This window comes from Pelophylax lessonae, assembly GCF_965119305.1.
Source record: "Pelophylax lessonae genome assembly, chromosome: 12".
NCBI lineage: Eukaryota > Metazoa > Chordata > Amphibia > Anura > Ranidae > Pelophylax > Pelophylax lessonae.
The window spans coordinates 29,746,963-29,766,564 of record NC_138779.1 but is presented as its reverse complement, the minus strand read 5'-3'; the positions used below and the strand labels follow the sequence as shown (position 1 = coordinate 29,766,564).

At 48.1% G+C, this 19,602-nt stretch overlaps 1 protein-coding gene across 2 annotated transcripts in view; it reads right to left on the bottom strand.

Moving 5' to 3' along the window:
• The window catches only part of ACAD8 (acyl-CoA dehydrogenase family member 8), a 72,680-nt gene that overhangs the window by 14,276 nt on the left and 38,802 nt on the right, over positions 1–19,602 (bottom strand). For both annotated transcript variants that reach the window (XM_082273134.1, XM_082273135.1), the window contains exons 4-7: positions 10,979–11,088; positions 6,697–6,773; positions 6,466–6,603; positions 2,143–2,278 (exon numbers count right to left, since the gene is read on the bottom strand). In XM_082273134.1, coding sequence (XP_082129260.1) covers positions 2,143–2,278; positions 6,466–6,603; positions 6,697–6,773; positions 10,979–11,088 — 461 coding nt within the window. The remainder of the gene's footprint in view (positions 1–2,142; positions 2,279–6,465; positions 6,604–6,696; positions 6,774–10,978; positions 11,089–19,602) is intronic.

Here is a 19,602-nt window from a genome sequence, read left to right as displayed (position 1 = left end):
TATTGTTCAATCATTGAATTGTTATTAAACCCAAAAATGTAATATATTGCAGCTTACCAATATTTAGGTGTGGTGGCAGCATTAGTTTTATTTCTTTTTTAGGCTTTTTCCTCTTGGTTTTTACCTGGTGATCTGGTCAGTAACACATATCCTGTATTAGAGCGCCCCCACTCTGGATGAAGGCACACAGGAATGGGGATAAATGTTTTACATAAATAAAGAAAAGCAGATCATTTTAAGCACCCCTGTCAATGGTAAATTGTTTGTCTCATCCCTGTAAACCCGATAGATCGGAAAGAGAGCTTGTTCTTTTGAAAAACCGCAAACCTAGTGGCTGGATGACCAGATAAAATTAGAAGAAAGCAAGCTTAAAACATAAAACTAATGCAGACATCACATCTAAGAACTGGTAAGCTGCAATAGAATAAATTGTTTGCTTTTGGGTTTAATACCGCTTTAACTGAAATATTTGTGTGCAAAACTCAAAGAACATCTATACTATGTTAAATATGAAATTCAGGCTTGGAAACTTTCATTTAAATATTTTCCTCAGTAGCCACAAAGGATATAAATCCACTTTGTGTGCATCAAATACCTTCTCAAACTTAGATATTACCTTGTAAAAAAAGGACAGAATATCATCACTGTGCTGTACATAGCCTGTGCAGGAAGCAGAACTGTGGGAGGGGCCCAGCGGGCTCCACCCACCACAAGCTGGCTGCAAAAAACTACAGAAGAGGGCGGAGACAAGACCTACACAAGGAAAGAGAGAGCAGAGGTGTGGGAGGGGCTCAGAAGGCTCCACCCACCACAAGCTGGCTGCAGAAAACTACAGAAGAGGGCAGAGACAAGACCAGTCACCCTACACAAGGAAAGAGAGCAGAGGTGTGAGAGCGATCCAGAAGGCTCCACCCACTACAGGCTTTCTGCAGAAAACTACAGGAGGGGGCGGAGACAAGACCAGTCACCCTGCACAAGGACAGGGAGCAGCAGTGAGCGGTCTGTATTACAGGAAGGTAAAGTCTCACTCTGGATTACTGCACAGATCTGGAAAAAATACACAAAGCACACCGAGATTCAAGGAAGAATACACGTGATCCTTGTATTTAGACTTTACTTGCTTAAAGTGGAGTTAGCTTTAACAATAAAGATACAATAATAGTCTTGCTGGGATGGACAGAGGGAGAGGAAAAAGCTGAAATGCTTTTCTTTCTTGGGGAAAATGCTGCTCCAGGTTCCCTCAGATGCTGGTAAATATCCACAAGCCTAGGGGGTAGAACACAATGATCTCTGCTGGCGGCTATAGCTACTGGCAGTGATTGCATAAAATAACCGGACAGGCTGGTTGTACTGAAATCGATTGTTGAATTGACTTCAGTATAACCAGTCTGCCCATAGATGGATTGAATCTCGGCTGGTCCCTGCTGAACCGGCTGAGATTCAATCCATCTAGGGCTGACTGAAAGTGGAACTTCACTCAAGAGGGAAAGTTCTGCTCTTCCTCCCCTTCTTCTTTACCACTTTTTTTGGGTGGGTGCTTGATGTTGGCAGGTACCCACTCCCCTACTTCCGGTCAGATCACTGCGGCACTTCACCCGCCTACTCCTTGCAGTCTTCTGAGACACATCAAAGGTCCCAGAAGACTGCGGGACAAATCACAAAGCGCAGCACAGCTCACGCATGCACAGTTGGAAGCCAGCTGTGAAACCACAAGGTTTTACTGCTGGTTTGCCTTAGTAAAGATGCACCCAAAGCCGAGTGAAGAATTGCCTTGGGTGAGGACAGTGCAGGATCCAGGGGCAGGTAAATGTAATTTTATTAAAAGTCAGCACCTACAATATTTGTAGTTGAGGACTTTTAATTTGGGGGGGGGGGGGGTTTGGTAGACTGGAGCTCTCCTTAAGTATTGAATGAATAATGAAAAAAATATCGCTATCAAAATGTTAGGAAATTGATTGCAACAAGAAATTGTTTTTTTTCTAGTTTGTGTGGCCAGGCCAGGTCTAGTGGCTGTTTCCATCCACTGATTGGTATGAACTCCTAAGCCGGTTATACGAGTCACAGCGGATTTTAATTTTTGTAGAAATTGATCTAAATGTTGGAATTTGTACAATCAGACGTTAACATGTGTGGGTAGCTTACCAATGTTTATCCTTCCTCCATTCAGCCCCCTCATTGCGATCCCGAAGCCCTGTCCTTCCTGACCCAAACGATTTGCTACAGGGACCGCACAGTCCTCAAATATAACCGCTCGCGTTGGCTGGGAGTTCCATCCCACCTGAGGACATCAGCAGATGTTATAGAAGAAATAAACATGAAGAATAATCAATAGGGCCGATTTATAACAAGCTGAATAAATGACAGGAAAACAAAATGTAACAAATGCACCAAAAATGATAAAATAAATTGTGCCTATATTATATTTTTGCATTCAGGCCTGCAGAGCATTACAAATTGGATCAGTGTGCAGCAGATACAATGCACAGGGTTACCCCCTAGCCCCAGGTCCCTATAGAGGTATACAGTAGATCTTCTAATATGGAGCTAGAGTAGGGGACTCCAAACTTTCCAAAGAACGGGCCAGATTACTGCCCTTCCGACTTTAGGGGGGCCAGTGGGAGAAAACAATGCCCCATTGTTGGTGTCATTGGGTGGAAATCTGCCCCATTGTTGGTGTCAAGGGTAGGAATTGTGCTCTATTGTTGGTATCAATGGAGGGAATTATGCTTTTCAATGGTGTCAGTGGAGAGGAATAGTGCCCCATTGTTGGTGCCAGTGACAGAAATCATGCCCCATTATTGGTGTCAGTGGCAGAAATCATGCCCCATTGTTGGTGCCAGTAAATGGAATAGTGCCCCAAGGGCCAGACACAGGCAAGCAAAGGAGACCACTGGGCTAGAGGAAACAACTGCAGTGACATGACCTGCTGCCAGCATTCTCTGGTGAGAGCCTCTGCTGCGGTGGAAGATGGGGTTTATAGTATCTCATTCACTAATCCCCATCAATGGCCGGCACAGCAAGCAAATGGGGTTCTTGTTGCTCAGCGGCCGTGATTCAGGTAAAAAGGGATGGCTTCGTTTTACGTAGCTGGCGTACACGACCATACTTCATTTTAGACCCTAAATATGGGTATACCCAAAATATGGTCTAAAAAGTGGACTGCACCTTTAACCATGTTTCATATACTTTAAAAAGAAAGAATAATTTATTTGTCATCAGTATTTATATAGTGCTGAAAAGCGCTTTACATTAATGTACATTCACACCAGCTGCTGCCCCCAAGAAGCTTACAATAAAAGATCTCTTCTGCTAGGTTCACATGTATGCATGTTGGGTGTTGGGAAACATTTTAGGAGGACACCAGCTCCAGCTAGTTGCTTGGCTGCCAGGCTGTATGTCATATGGACCTGACAGTGGGGGGTTGCAAACACACTACCAGTGGCTGCAGCCACCAGGGGTGTGTATATATCTGACAAGCAGACTGCTACCTGTCAGATGAGAGTAATCCGCGCCCCTGCTATGTATTCTGGGCTCTGCTTGCCCATCCACAGGCTCGGGACCTGCATAGCGAATGCCGCCGGGTAGAGGGGAGGGACCAGAGCGGACACGTGTCTCCTCCCCTCTGTTGCTGATCGAGAAGCGACATGTTTGATGTCACTTCTGGATCCCTGTCAGTTTCCCCAGCCAGTATAGCCAGGAAAGAATGCATTGCAATACATTCAGTGGAGCACAGGGGAGATATCTGGGGTCTTTCAGACCGGGAGAGTGGCGGCCGGTTCGTTGGGGGCACAGGGGCGCCGCCCCCCCACATCCATGCATCCAGGCCCCTAATCTACATGCAGGGGCGTCGGACGCATGGAGTTCAATGGGGCTTTTTTTTTGGCATCACCCGATTAGAGCCAGTGGCTCTAATAGGGCGATGCAAAGGGTGGACCCGGGGCGCAGAGCAGTGCGTCCCAAGCCCACCCATTGTGTGACAATAGCGAATGAAAATTCGCTATTGTCACACGGATCCTCCTCCTGGCCAATCAGGGAGCGCGTCCAATACGCGCTTCCTGATTGGCCGCAAGGCAAACCCCATGCCATTGGCCCAGCAGGAGGCCGGAGCGTGAGGACTTGTGGAGACGCGCCACTGGGGGACTAAAGAGAAGCCGATGCCGGGACTGCTCCAGGGCTCCAGGTAAGTGCACTGGTCTGGGGGGGGGGCATACTGCATTGAAGGGGGCACGCACGTACGCTGGTCACTACATTGAAAGGGGGAACGCACGCTGGTCACTACATTGAAAGGGGCATGTACGCTGGTCACTACATTGAAAGGGGGCATGTTCGCTGGTCACTACATTGAAAGGGGGCATGTAAGCTGGTCACTACATTGAAAAGGGGGCATGTACGCTGGTCACTACATTGAAAGGGGGCATGTACGCTGGTCACTACATTGAAGGGGGCATGTACGCTGGTCACTACATTGAAGGGGGCATGTACGCTGGTCACTACATTGGAAGGGGGCATGTACGCTGGTCACTACATTGAAAGGGGGCATGTACGCTGGTCACTACATTGAAAGGGGGCATGTACGCTGGTCACTACATTGAAGGGGGCATGTATGCTGGTCGCTGCATTGAAAGGGGGCATGTATGCTGGTCACTACATTGAAAGGGGGCATGTACGCTGGTCACTACATTGAAAGGGGGCATGTACGCTGGTCACTACATTGAAAGGGGGCATGTACGCTGGTCACTACATTGAAAGGGGGCATGTACGCTGGTCACTACATTGAAAGGGGGCATGTACGCTGGTCACTACATTGAAGGGGGCATGTATGCTGGTCGCTGCATTGAAAGGGGGGATGTACGCTGGTCCCTGCATTGAAAGGGGGCATGTACGCTGGTCCCTGCATTGAAAGGGGGCATGTACGCTGGTCACTGCTTTGAAGGGGGCACGCTGGTCACTGTTTTGAAGGGGGCACGCTGGTCTCTCTGCATTGAAAGGGGGCACGCTGGTCTCTCTGCATTGAAAGGGGGCACGCTGGTCTCTCTGCATTGAAAGGGGGCACACTATAACTTAATTACTGAATGCCCCTTTCACACTTTTGCGACCTCAAAGTCACGCAATTTTTTACTGTGTTTTTTGCCGCAAAGCAATGCCTATTACATTTTTCTGTTTGCGCCCCCCCCAAAAATTTTGAGCACCAGCCGCCACTGGAGCAAAACAAGAGGATGTTGAACAGGTGAGAGCCAGATGGTTGACAGCAGAATGGGTGAAAGTGGAATGGGTGGATGCCGAATGGGTAAGAGTCGAAAAGGTGAAAATGGAACCAGGGTGAGAACGAAAAAGGTGAGAGCAAAATGGGTGAGGGTGGAATGGGAGCCAAACGGGTGAGAGTGATAAAGGTGAAAGTGAAACAGATAAGAATGGAATGCTGAGAGTGAAACTGGTGAGAACCAAACAGGTGAGAGTTAAAAGGGTGAAGGTGGAACGGGTGAGAGCAAAACCGGTGAGAGCAGAGCAGAATGGGTGAGAGCAGAACATGTGTGGGCTTCCTATCTTCCCCAGCTCGTAAAACGGTCATCTCTGAAATCTCAAAACGCCCAACAAGCAAAATCCCATTCATTTCAATGGCTCCTGTTCACATATGAGCGTTTTGACGCCTGAAGCAAAACGCCTGAAGCTCAAAAAAAGTACACAAGCTTTTTTGTCAGATTACAAGCAATTTTATTAGATGTCAATGCCCACCTCCAAACACCTGCAAAAAACTCCTGAAAAAAGCCCAAAAACCATATGCTCAGGGGTGAATAGGGCCTTAGTAAATCTATACTGACATAAATATGTAGATGACCCCCTCCTGAAAGCTGCCTGACTCCACTACATTCTAAGTCACAAACCATAACAAATATGCAACATGTGAATTCAGATCTGCATGTTTCTTCCAGATCACTAAAGCCTCATACACACGCAACGATTATCGGCCGACCGATCGGCCGTCTTTTGTCCAGTGTTGTTGTGTTGGTTGAAATGTGCTCTAGACTGCACACGAATTTTATCGGCCAACAAAAACCAACTTCAGAAGTGATGTCATGTTCTGGTTTACTTTCCGTGTGTTTTTTCTTCTCTGAGCATGCCCAGTCTTGCTCATCTGATTTTTGTCTGCCGAAATCTGTACTGACTGACGAAAAATCGGCCGTTCTGTTGACGGCCAACAAAAATTTTATAGCATGCACACCAGATTTTGTTCGGCCGAAAAGTCGCAGTCGGTTGTCGGAAACATCATACTAACAAGCCGAAAATCGGCCGATCGGACGTTGGCCGAAAATTCACGGCCAACAATCGTTGCGTGTGTACGAGGCATTATTCAAAAATATTAAAGCATGACCCAAGCAATTGCCATGTTAGAGCTGTTTGGCTTCTATGAAGAGATACCTTTTATTTTTCGGACTTTGTTTTTCATAAAAAAAAATACATGCTCACCTTTTTTTCTTTCTTGCCAAAGCTGAGGCCTGGTGTCCCCTTTTCCACCACTAGACAGGAAATTCCTCGAGATCCGCTGCCCCCAGTACGACACATCACAACGTATACATCGGTGTCCCCAGCACCGCTAATGAACGCCTGGATAGAGACAGAGGGGCGAAAACAGAACGCGATTACACCTTCAACTTCTAACATTAATATACTTGTGTATGAACATGGGGGAGAACCTACCTTAGATCCATTCAGAATATAGTTGTCGCCGTCTCTCTTCGCCAACGTCATCAGTGACGCAGCATCACTTCCACTGCCTGCCGAGCACAAGAATGAACAGAACAAGACTGCAACGTCTGCACAGATTCAGCACTATTGGCACTTTTGAAGGATTGTATTTAGGTGGCTGCATCTATACCTGCACTTGCTCATCGGGATTTATTTGCACAGATGGACTTCACACATGTGCGATTTATTTATTTGTGATTATTTTATACTTTGATATTTATTTATCACGTACTCAGCACTATTGGCACCTTTGAAGGATTGAATTTTCAGGTGTTTAACAAAACATAATCAAGTTATAGTTATCTAATGGATCTGGGCTGAAAGTGCACACTCTCAGGTTTAAAGCGGTAGTAAACTCATCCAAAAAAAAAACAAAAACCTGCAAGACAAAGGCATAATGAGCTAGTATGCATCGCATACTAGCTCATTATGAAACACTTACCTTAGAACGAAGCCCCGACATGGACCCCCGGACATGATCCCTCGGCGTCTCTTCCAGGTTCGGCGGCTCCGGCGCTGTGATTGGCCGGAGATGCGATTACGTCACTCCCGCGCATGCACGCGGGAGTGATTTTCCGGCAATTCCCGGCAAGGAACTCTGAAGGTCCCCCCGGACCTTCAGAGCGCATGCGCCGCTCTCGTCAGCGGCTGCATGCAAAGCAAATATCTCCTAAACCATGCAGGTTTAGGAGATAATTAATTGTACCTACAGGTAAGCCATATTATAGGCTTATCTGTAGTTAAAAGTCAAAAAAAGTGGTATACTATCGATTTAATTTGAGGGTATGTACATCCAAATCGGAGGAAGGGTTTATGAATTACAGCTAAGAATATCCACCCCCCCCCCACCATTTTCAAGGGACCAAAAGTAATTGGACAATTGAATTGAAAGCTGTTCCATGGCCAGGTGTGAGCTACTCCTTTATTATTTATCAATTAAGCAGGTGAAAAGTCTGGAGTTGATTCTTAAGCCCCGTACACACGTACCGATTGTTGGCCGTGAACTTTTGGCCGCCGCCCGATCGGCCAATTATCGGCTTGTTAGTATGATGATTCCAACAGCCGACTGCGACTTTTCGGCCGAACAAAATCTGGTGTGCATGCTATAAAATTTTTGTTGGCCGTCACCAGAACGGCCGATTGTTCCTCAGTCAGTACAGATTTCGGCCGACAAAAGTCAGATGAGCAAGACTGGGCATGCTCAGAGAAGAAAAAACACACGGAAAGTAGACCAGAACATGACATCACTTCTGAAGTTGGTTGTTGTTGGCCGACAAAATTTGTGTGCAGTCTAGAGCACATTTCAACCAACACAACAACACTGGACAAAAGACGGCCGATCGTTCAGCCAACAATCGATGCGTGTGTGCGGGGCTTCCCTGCCAGTTCACACTGATCTGACTTGTCAGGCGACTTGGTCGCCTGACAAGTAGGTTCCAATGCTGTGCAATGGAACCGTTCTAATCAGAGCGACTCAAGTCGCTCTGACTTAGAAAAAGGTTCCTGCACTATTTTTTGGCAAAGTCGGAGCGACTTGCATTGACTTGCATTGACTTCGCATTGACTTGCGAAGTCGTTGCAAGCCGCGCCGAAGTCGCGCTGCACGGGCGACTTCATTGTGAAACAACTCTTAGGGCTCTTTCACACTGGCGGAACGTTCAGATCGGCCTGTCCATTTTTTTGGCGGATCTGAACGGTCCCCCCATGCATCTCTATGGGGCATCGGATGTCAGTGGAGACATGTCCACTGACATCCGATCCGTCAAATCCGGACGGATGGAAACCCTATTTTCCATCCGTCCAGCGGATCGGATCAGATGAGAATGGACCGACAGTCCGTTCCCATCCGATTCCCCCATAGAGATGTATGGGGAACTGACAGCTGTGTCTCCGCACACAGCACAGAGAACAGTTGTTCTCCTCCTGCTCAGCGAGGGATCAGCGGATCGATCCCCCAGTGAGATAAACGTAGTCCGTCCGACGGACGGGCTGTGTGAAAGAGCCCTAAAGGCCCGTACACACGATACGAAAATCGGAAGGAAAATTTCGTCCAACGAACGATCTGCCGATTTTCGAATTGTTAGTATGGTGCTTTCGACCGCCAATTTTCGGACGACAACAACTGGATGTGCAGGCTATAAAATTTTTTATCATACGTCAACACAACGTCCGATTTTCGTTTAATTAGTACAGTTTTCGTCTGAAAAAAATCGTAAGAGCAAGACTAGGCATTCTCAGAGACAAAAGAACGCATACAAAACAATTCAACACATGACATCACTTCTGAAGTAGAATTCTGTCATATGGGAATTTTTGTATGAAAGTGTATGTATGTATGAGACCAGCATGCAACAAAAAATGGATGACAGATCGTTCGATAATCTGATAGTTTGTACGAGGCTTAAGTGCCGGTTCACACATATGCAATGCGGGAACCCTGCAAATTAACTGCGGGTTCCCGCATCCCACACTGCCATATGCGAATCGCTGGGGGTGTCAATACAAAGTTGACGACACCCCCAGATCAGTTTGCATATCGCAGTGCGAATTGTCAATTCGGACAGCAATCGGATCGCATAGGTGTGAACACCCATGCGATCGGATTCTGGTGTGGACCAAAAAAAAGGATCCTGTGCGACTTTGGTCCAAATGCGCATACTAGCTCATTATGAAATACTTACCTTAGAACGAAGCCCTGACGTGGACCCCCGGACACCGAAGGCGGGAGTCATTTTCCGGCACTTCCCGGCAAGGAACGTGAAGGTCCGCCGGACCTTCAGAGCGCATGCGCCACTCGCGTCAGCATGCAGTGCAAATATCTCCTAAACCGTGCAGGTTTAGGAGATATTAATTGTACCTACAGGTAAGCCATATTATAGGCCTTATTATAGGCTTACCTGTAGTTAAAAGTCACAAAAAGCGGTACACTACCGCTTTAATGACCAGGCCCTATTTTGCGATTCGGCACTGCGTTACTTTAACGGACAATTGCACGGTCGTGCGACGATGTACCTAAATAAAATTGATGTCCCTTTTTTTCCACGAATAGAGCTTTCTTTTGGTGGTATTTGATCGCCTGAGCGATTTTTATTTTTTGCGCTATAAACAAAAAAGTGCAACAATTCTGAAAAAAAGAAACAATATTTTTCACATTCTGCTATATAACATTCCCCCCAAAAAAATTAAAAAATCAAAAATTTAACGTTTTAGGCCAATTTGTTTTCTGCTACATATTTTTGGTAAAAAATCGCAATAAGCGTATTTTGCTTGGTTTGCGCAAAAGTTATCGCGTCTACTAACTACGGGAAAGATTTATGTCATTTTTATTGTTTTTTTTTTACTAGTAATGGTGACAATCTGCAATTTTTAACGGGACTGCGACATTGCGGCGGACATATCGGACCCCTAACTGACACTTTTGGGGGGACCAGTGACATTATTACAGTAATCAGTGCTAAAAATATGCACGGTTATGGTAATAATGACACTGGCAGGGAAGGGGTTAACACTGTGGGTGATCAAGGGGTTTATTGTGTACCTAGGGCGTGTTACTAACTGTGGGGGGCGTGGCTTGTGGAATGAGCATAGAGACCTGTGATCCTATATAGAAGGATCACAGTGGCTCTGTGATCATTGCAGGGAGAAGGACGGTCGGCTGTGTTTACAACAGCCGACCGTTCTTTTCTCTCAGCGGGGAGCGATTGCGGGTGTAAGGCGGCGATCTGAGCCACCTGCCCGCTGCATGGGGGGGCGGGAGCCCCCTAGCCTCCTGCGCGCGACGTAAAGCTAAGGCGGTTTGCCCAGGAGCGGCTGCCTGCTGCAGTATAACTGCGGTGGGCGGTGGTAAAGTGGTTAAAGCTGAAAGTCTGCACTTTAAATGAATTTGGATTGTTTCCTTTTAATTTTATTCTGGTGGCATACAAAGCCAAAAGTATGAAAATTGTGCCTGTTTCCAAGTATATATGGACCCAACTTTACGTGTGGTGCATGGACCCATGTTATGTCATGCATTCTGCCTAATACACCAAAACGCACAATAAAGGGTGCATGTACCATTGGCAGCAAAGCAGCACACCCCAATGAAGAGCTGTGTGTTACCATGCGTCGTGCTGCCGCTCAGGATGAATGGCACTAGGAATACAATGTGCGTTACGGCCATGCAGCTGTGTGAATCTGATGAGCAGATAGGTGAATCTTTTCAGTGGATATTAAATGGCAACGCTTCGGGTCTCACCTGGCTCAGTCAGACAGTAAGATGCAAATTTCTCCATGCTGCAGAGGGGAGGACAGAATCTGTGTCTCTGTTCTTCATTTCCAAAGGTATCGATCATCCAGACACACATGCTGCAAGGAACAAGGAATTTCAAGTGTAACACATTAAAAGCATTATAAACATGCCACTCCACTGAAGAGAAATCGTCTGCTGAGGTCTCTTCAGAACACTTCCAGGAGTGTCGATCTCTTTGGACCCCCCATTGCACTCCTTGATTCCTTCCACCAACCTGTACATCAATATACTGTGTCCCCACCAACCTGTACATCACTATACTGTGTCCCCACCAACCTGTACATCACTATACTGTGTCCCCACCAACCTGTACATCACTATACTGTGTCCCCACCAACCTGTACATCCCTATACTGTGTCCCCACCAACCTCTACATCACTATACTGTGTCCCCACCTACCTGTACATCACTATACTGTGTCCCCACCAACCTGTACATCCCTATACTGTGTCCTCACCAACCTGTACATCCCTATACTGTGTCCCCACCAACCTCTTTATCACTATACTGTGTCCCCACCAACCTGTACATCACTATACTGTGTCCCCACCAACCTGTACATCACTATACTGTGTCCCCACCAACCTGTACATCACTATACTGTGTCCCCACCAACCTGTACATCACTATACTGTGTCCCCACCAACCTGTACATCACTATACTGTGTCCCCACCAACCTGTACATCCCTATACTGTGTCCCCACCAACCTGTACATCCCTATACTGTGTCCCCACCAACCTCTTTATCACTATACTGTGTCCCCACCAACCTGTACATCCCTATACTGTGTCCCCACCAACCTGTACATCCCTATACTGTGTCCCCACCAACCTGTACATCCCTATACTGTGTCCCCACCAACCTGTACATCCCTATACTGTGTCCCCACCAACCTGTACATCACTATACTGTGTCCCCACCAACCTCTTTATCACTATACTGTGTCCCCACCAACCTGTACATCACTATACTGTGTCCCCACCAACCTGTACATCACTAAACTGTGTCCCCACCAACCTCTACAACACTATACTGTGTCCCCACCAACCTGTACATCACTATACTGTGTCCCCACCAACCTCTACAACACTATACTGTGTCCCCACCAACCTGTACATCACTATACTGTGTCCCCACCAACCTGTACATCACTATACTGTGTCCCCACCAACCTGTACATCACTATACTGTGTCCCGTAGTGAGGTGAAGTTGAGTTGGCAGAACCACTGAATGGTTCTAAAGGCGGAAGGTTGCATACTTGTTAGAAATCAAGGGGCCCCATACAGCCCCCCCCCCCCCCACTTCGAAAAATATCAAATTATATTTTTTGCCAAAATGCCATGGCTGCGATGCTATGCTTGGCAGCCATGGCAGAAACTATACCCTCATCGATAAATACCCATTCAATTGAATAACACTGCTCTGCAAGTGCAATATAAAACATTTAAACAAGTCCTTAATTTTTTTTAATTGTTTTTTAAATTTTACAAAATATAATTCTACATTTTTTTTTATTATTTTTCAATTTTTTCAATTGCCCTGTTGGGGGGGGGGGGGGTTGGTAAAATATCAGGGGTCTAAACAGACCCCTGATGTCTCAAATTTGAGCCAAAGAAAGAGACAGAGGACAGAGATTCATCCGTCTTTTTCTCTGCAGCCTCAGCTGCACTGGATCCACTGGAAGTGTCAGCAATAGGGCTGGCTGAACTGCCCCATCAGCGGTTGTATTCTATGCAGTAAGGTATAAAACCTTCAGTGTGCAGCTCCCCCGATCGCGCTCCAGTGATGTACACGAGAGCAGCTGCTCTCCAGGGTCTCTGCCTCCTCATTGGCTCCTGCTGGTGTCATTTACAAGCCAGTGAAGAGGGATTGGGGGACGGGGCTGAGCCCCGTTCTATGTGTCTTATGGACACACAGAGCGGGGCTGGGGATTGAGCACACACACGAGTGCCCCCAGAGCAAGCAGCTCGCTAAGGGGGCACTCTTCAGGGAGGAGGAGCCAGGAGTGCCGGTGAGGGAACCAAGAAGAGGAGGATTGGAGCTGCTCTGTGCAAATCCATTACACAGAGCAGGTAAGTATAACATGTTTGTTATTTAAAAAGAAAAAAACTTCCTTTAACCACTTGCCGACCGCCGCCCGACTATATACGGTGGCAGTCAGCCCCTCCCAGGCAAAGTGACGTCACTAGCTTGGGAGCGAATAGGGGGCGAGCACGCGCCGCCAGAGGCGCCCTCCCGCCCCCGCTCGTACCTGTGACCGGCGGACCCGGTGTCGTCGGGTAGAGAGGGAGAAAGGCAGGCGGCTAATGTAAACAAAGCCGCCTGTCATTCTCCCCTGTGTAAAAGCACAGATCACTCGGTCCTGCTATGTAGGACCGTTGATCTGTGCTGTTACACCACTAGCCCCATCCAATGACAGTTAGAAACACGCCCCTAGGGACACACTTAACCCCTCCCTCTCCAATAAAGTTAACCCCTTCCCTCCCAGTGTCATTTTTACAGTAACAGTGCATATGTATAGCACTGATTACTGTAGTAATGTCACTGGTACCCCCAAAAGTGTCAAAAATGTCAGTCAGGGGTCCGATCTGTCCGCCGCAATGTCGCAGTCCCGCAAAAAAAAAAAAAAAAAAAAAAAAAAAAAAAAAAAACAACAAAAATGACAAAAATCTTTCCCTTAGTTAGTAAACACAATAACTTTTGCTCAAACCAATCAAAATACACTTATTGTGATTTTTTTTACCAAACATGTAGCAGAAAACAAATTGGCCAAAAATTTAAAAAAATTTTGATTTTTACATTTTTTTTGGGGGGGGGGGGGAATTTCATATAAAAAAATGAGAAAAATAGTTATTTTTGCAAAATTGTCGCTCTTTTTTTGTTTATAGCGCATGATCAAAAAAAAAAAAAAAAAAAAAAAAAAAAAAAAAAAAAAAAAAAAAATAAAATCGCACAGGTGATCAAGTACCACCAAAAGAAAGCTCTGTTTGTGGGAAAAAAAAAAAGGACGTCAAATTTGTTTGGGTACAGCGTCGCACGACCGCACAATTGTCCGTTAAAGTCACGCAGTGCCGAATCGCAAAATACCCCCTGGTCAGGAAGGGGGTAAAATCTTCTGGGGCTTAAGTGGTTAATATCACTTAAAAGCTGAACTTCCATGAAAACAAAATTCTTCCCTTTCAGTGCCCTGCAGGGGGTAAATGCTTTTTAGTTTTAAAAAGGGACGGAAAAAGCACTTTTACTTACCATATTCTCTGCTCCCACAGGCTCTCGCCACACTCCTAGACCAGTCCTTGCAAAGGTCACAAGTCCTCTGGTGACTTTTCCAGTGCCCTGCCTGTGCTTTTCCAGTTCTTTGTGCCTGGAAAATAGAGAACGACCACGGCGTCCAAAAAGCGTTCTTTTTGCGCAAAAGCGCTTTTAGACGAACTGGAAAACAGCGACAGCGAAACTGAGTTACTTGAAGAACTGAGCGATAGCGATTTGTGGGAAAATTCGTCATCAGGTACGGAAAGTGACGACAGTGACGATTCTGATGTCTCTTTCTGGCACATCGCTCCGTTGGAAATTCTGAAGAATCATTTGATATACTTCCCAAATTCCACATCTATGTGCCAGAAAGAGACTTCAGAATCGTCGCTGTCGTCACTTTCCGTACCTGATGACGAATTTTCCCACCAATCGCTATCGCTCAGTTCTTCAAGTAACTCCGTTTCGCTGTTGCCGTTTTCCAGTTCGTCTAAAAGCGCTTTTGCGCAAAAAGAACGCTTTTTGGACGCCATGGTCGTTCTCTATTTTCCAGGCAGGGCACTGGAAAAGTCACCAGGTGCAATCCTGTGGTGAAATGGGATGATACAGTGTAATCCGATAGGATCACAGCTTTGTATCATCTCATTTAGGGTATTTACACTTTTGAATTTGCCGCTGGTTCCACCCCCCCCCCGCGTCGCAACGCTCGCAGGGAAGGGAACCAGAAGGCAAGTGCTGACAATCGGCCGAGCACAGAGCGGGGAGAGAGTGTGAGGACTGTGGGAGGATGGCGGGGGAGCGCAGGGAAGGTGAGTAAAATTCTGGGGTACTTCCGAGTGTGGCTCGGGGTTACCGCTTTTGGTACTGAGAGTTAACCCGGGAGGTTAACCAGGCACTGATAGAAGTCACAAGATGAGAAACTGCCAAGGAGAAAAGGTATTTAGCAGTCTATATTTACTAATGGCACTTTTCCACTGCAAGTACCGGCTTGGCTCTACTCGGCCCTGCTTGGTTTTCCACTGCATGGTACCGCATGGTACGGTGTTGGAACGGTTCAGTACGGTTTGGTTTGCTTTTCCACTAAAGTAGTACTAAAGTAAGTGGGTGGGATAACAACGATTCTCTGACCAATCAGTGGCTAGTAGTGACAAACAGTCAAGGCTGCATGCAAAGGATTGTGGGATATGGTACCGGTACGGCCCTGTTGGAACCACACCTGAGGTGGTACTGTTTAAGCGAGCCGTACCAGTCGGTTCCATGTAGTGGAAAAGCACCGCCGTACCGTACCGTACCTACACCGTACCATGCGGTACCAGCAGTGGAAAAGCACAAAAGCGAGCCGAACCGTTCGGTTCCATGCAGTGGAAAAGCGCCATAAATTATTTCATTTCCATGTTCTGTGCAGTGTGAGAACCAGATATAGTGAATGCCTGGCTTTAGTAACACTTTAAGGAACACATTTCCGGCATCCCAATAGACGTGCATGCTGAAGCCACCAATCAGCACACTGCCCAGATAAAGTCTGCAGCACCAAGTGGGCTGCAGGGAGCAGCATGCACATCTAAAGGGATACGGGAAAGTGTTTTTTTCATATAACAAAGATCAAAGGCAGAGTTCTGTGACTGCTGATTTTCTATTCTTGGAGCAAAGAACAGAAGACATACCCAGTGATCACTGGGTCTCAGAAGTAATTATTAAAAGCAAAATTATTTGACTGAAAAAATGTAATTACAAGTTGAATGAAGGGGGGGGGGGGGGAAGGTACAATCATATGTGTATATTACACCTCTGCTTTAAAAAAAAAAAAAAAAAAAAAAAAAACAGAATTTTTGTAAAATCTTACCGTAAAATTCCTTTCTCTGAGTCCTCCGACAGTCGCCGCCCCTTCCCAAGTCTTCACCAATGGGTATTGACCTTTGCTCCGCAGGAGTAGCTAGGCACAAGATTTGTTAATAACAAAAGCTTTTAGCATAGACACACCCCTAGGGGCTGTCCCCTCAGTCAATACCTCCCTGCACCAGCATTCCCTACTCAGTTTGGTAGTATAGCAGTAAGAGTACACAAAAACCCCAAAAGAGGGGCGGGGGTCGGCGACTGTTGGAGGACTCAGAGAAAGGAATTTTACGGTAAGATTTTACAAAAATTCAGTTTTCTCTTACGTCCTCGGACAGTCGCCGCCCCTTCCCAAGTCTTCACCAATGGGATGTCCCAAAGCAGTGTAGACCTGAGGGGTGGGAGACGCAGCCGCAGAAAAAGCAACGCAGTACCCACACCAGAGAAAGGAACCTTACACACAGTAAGAGAACCAACTGGGCAACAGGAAAATGTGCTCAACAGGAGCAACAACCCAGGAAAAAACAAGTAACCCAGGGGTAAAACACCCCAACAGCCAAGGACCCCAAAAAAAACAAGGGTCCCTAAGGCACTGCCGCACTGAGAACTTTACGGCCAAAGGAGGCATCGGCCGATGCCTGAACATCCACCTTATAGAACTTTGAGAAGGTGTGAACGGACGACCAAGTCGCCGCCTTACACACCTGGGCCACAGAAGCCTGATGCCGGAAAGCCCAAGACGTACTCAAAGACTTGGTAGAGTGCGCTTTCACAGGGAAGGGAGGAACCCTCCCCTTCAAGGCATAGGCCTGCACAATGGTTTGTCTAATCCATTTGGCGATAGTTGCGGCCAACGCCGCCATGCCCTTCCGAGGTCCCTCAGGAAGGACAAAGAGGGAATCCGACTTGCGAAAAGGCTTAGTGGACGACAGGTAAACCCTGATCGCCCGGACAACATCCAAGGAATGTAAGGCAACCTCCTTAGGATGCTTCGGCTTCGCGCAGAGCGAAGGCAAGATAATTTCCTCATTAAGGTGAAAATCCGAGATCACTTTCGGCAGAAAGGATGGGTTAGGTCGCAGGACCACCTTATCCTTGTGGATCACCAAGTAGGGAGAGCTGCAGGACAAAGCCGCCAGCTCCGACACCTTGCGAGCCGACGTGATCGCCACCAAAAAGGCCACCTTTTTGGACAACAGACGCAACGAGATCTCCCTAATCTTTTCAAAGGGAGCATGTTGCAATGCGGACAGAACCAGGTTCAAGTCCCACGGAGGCAAAGGCTCCCTCCGTGGAGGGGGCAAATGGCGCACCCCTTGAACAAAGGTGCGGATCAACGTGTGTGACGCCACAGGGCGCTGAAAAAGAACGGCCAGCGCAGAAATCTGGCCCTTAATCGTGGCCAACGCCAAACGCTGGTCCACTCCAGTTTGGAGGAAAGCCAACACTCTGGACACCGAGTATGAGCGAGGGGAAAACCCCCTGGACTCACACCAGGCAAAGTATGTTTTCCAAGTACGGTAGTAAATCTTTCCCGAAGAGGCTTTCCTAGCCTTGATCAAAGTGGGAATGACCTCAGGGGAGAGACCCCTGTCCTTCAGGACCTGGCTTTCAACAGCCAGGCCGTTAAAGCCAGCGACTGTAAAGCAGGATGGAATATCGGCCCTTGAGACAGAAGGTCTTCTCGAAGCGGCAGGCGCCACGGAGCGTCGACTGCCAGATTTACGAGGTCTGCGTACCAAGACCGGCGAGGCCAGTCCGGTGCCACCAGAATCACCGTGTGCGGTTCCGAGGCTAACCTGCGAAGGAGCCTGGACAACAGCTGAATTGGTGGAAAGGCATACATCAGACGATACTGATGCCAGGGCGCCACTAACGCGTCTGAGGCGTCTGCCTGAGGATCGCGCGTCCTTGCCACGAACCTTTCCACCTTGTTGTTCAGACGAGACGCGAACAGGTCCACATCTGGGGAACCCCACTTCGCGCACAACATCTGGAAGACATCCGGGTGAAGGGACCATTCTCCCTGGTCCAGGGTCTGGCGACTCAGATAATCCGCCTGCCAGTTCTCCACCCCCGGAATGTGAACTGCCGTTATCGCCGGGACGTGCGTCTCGGCCCAAGACAGAATGTCGGCAACTTCCCGAGCCGCTCGGGCACTCCTGGTGCCCCCTTGATGGTTGATGTAGGCCACCGCCACCACTGTCCGCCTGAACCCGAACCGGACGGCTCCGAAGCCGTTCCGACCAATGCCGAAGGCAAAGCTTTATCGCTCGCAATTCCAGAATGTTGATCGGAAGGGAGGACTCCTCCTCCGACCAAGTCCCCTGGGCGGACAGAACGCCCAGGACACCACCCCAGCCCAACAGGCTGGCATCCGTGGTGACTACCGTCCACAACAACGGACGGAAAGACTTGCCCCCCGACACCGTCGGGGACTGGAGCCACCACAGAAGACTCTGTCTGGTGCGGTGACTCAACGAGATCCGCAGATCCAAGGACTGCGGACACCCGTCCCACTTGGCCAGAATCTCCGCCTGGAGACCCCGCGTATGAAACTGGGCAAAGGGAACCGCCTCGAAGGAGACCATCAACCCCAGACATCTCATGCATGTCCGGAGGGACGAGCTTTGGCTGTCCCTGAGGGCCCAGACCTCGTCCTGAAGCGTCCGGAGTTTGTCCTCTGGAAGGAAAACCTTCGCCTGAACAGAGTCCAGAACCATCCCCAAATAGGGAAGGCGAACCGAAGGACACAGAGTCGACTTCGGAAAGTTTATGGTCCAACCGAACTCTTGCAGCGTCTGCACCGTGGTGGACAGGTCGGCCATCAGGCTCCGGCTGGCATTTGACCATATGAGGAGATCGTTCAGATACCCCAGGACCGCAATGCCCTGTGCCCGCAACAGGGCCAGGACCAGCGCCAGCACCTTGGTAAAAACCCGCGGAGCCAAAGCGAGACCGAAAGGTAACGCCACGAATTGGTAGTGCTCCTCTGCAATGGCGAATCGAAGGTACCGTTGATGACCCTCGAAGATGGGGATATGTAGGTACGCATCCTTCAGATCGATGGAGGCCATGAACTCCCCCGGACTCAGGGCAGTCACCACCGAGCGCAGGGATTCCATGCGGAACTTGCGAACCCGCACAAAGCGGTTCAGAGCTTTCAAATCCAGAATCGGACGCACCTTGCCCTCCTTTCTGGGCACAGTGAACAGATTGGAGTAAAACCCCCGAAATCTGTCCCGATGAGGCACCGGAACCACCACTCCTTGGGCCCGCACCGCCAGGTGCAGATCCTGCAAACGCTCCGGAGACAACTGAAGATTTGAGGGAAAAAATCTGCCCGCCGGCCGAGAGAGAAATTCGATCTTGTAACCAGATCGAACGATTTCCTGAACCCATCTGTCCTGAATGCGGATCAGCCAAGGTTGGAGGAAACCGCGCAGACGTCCCCCCACCCCAGAAGCGGGTGAGGGCGCCCCTT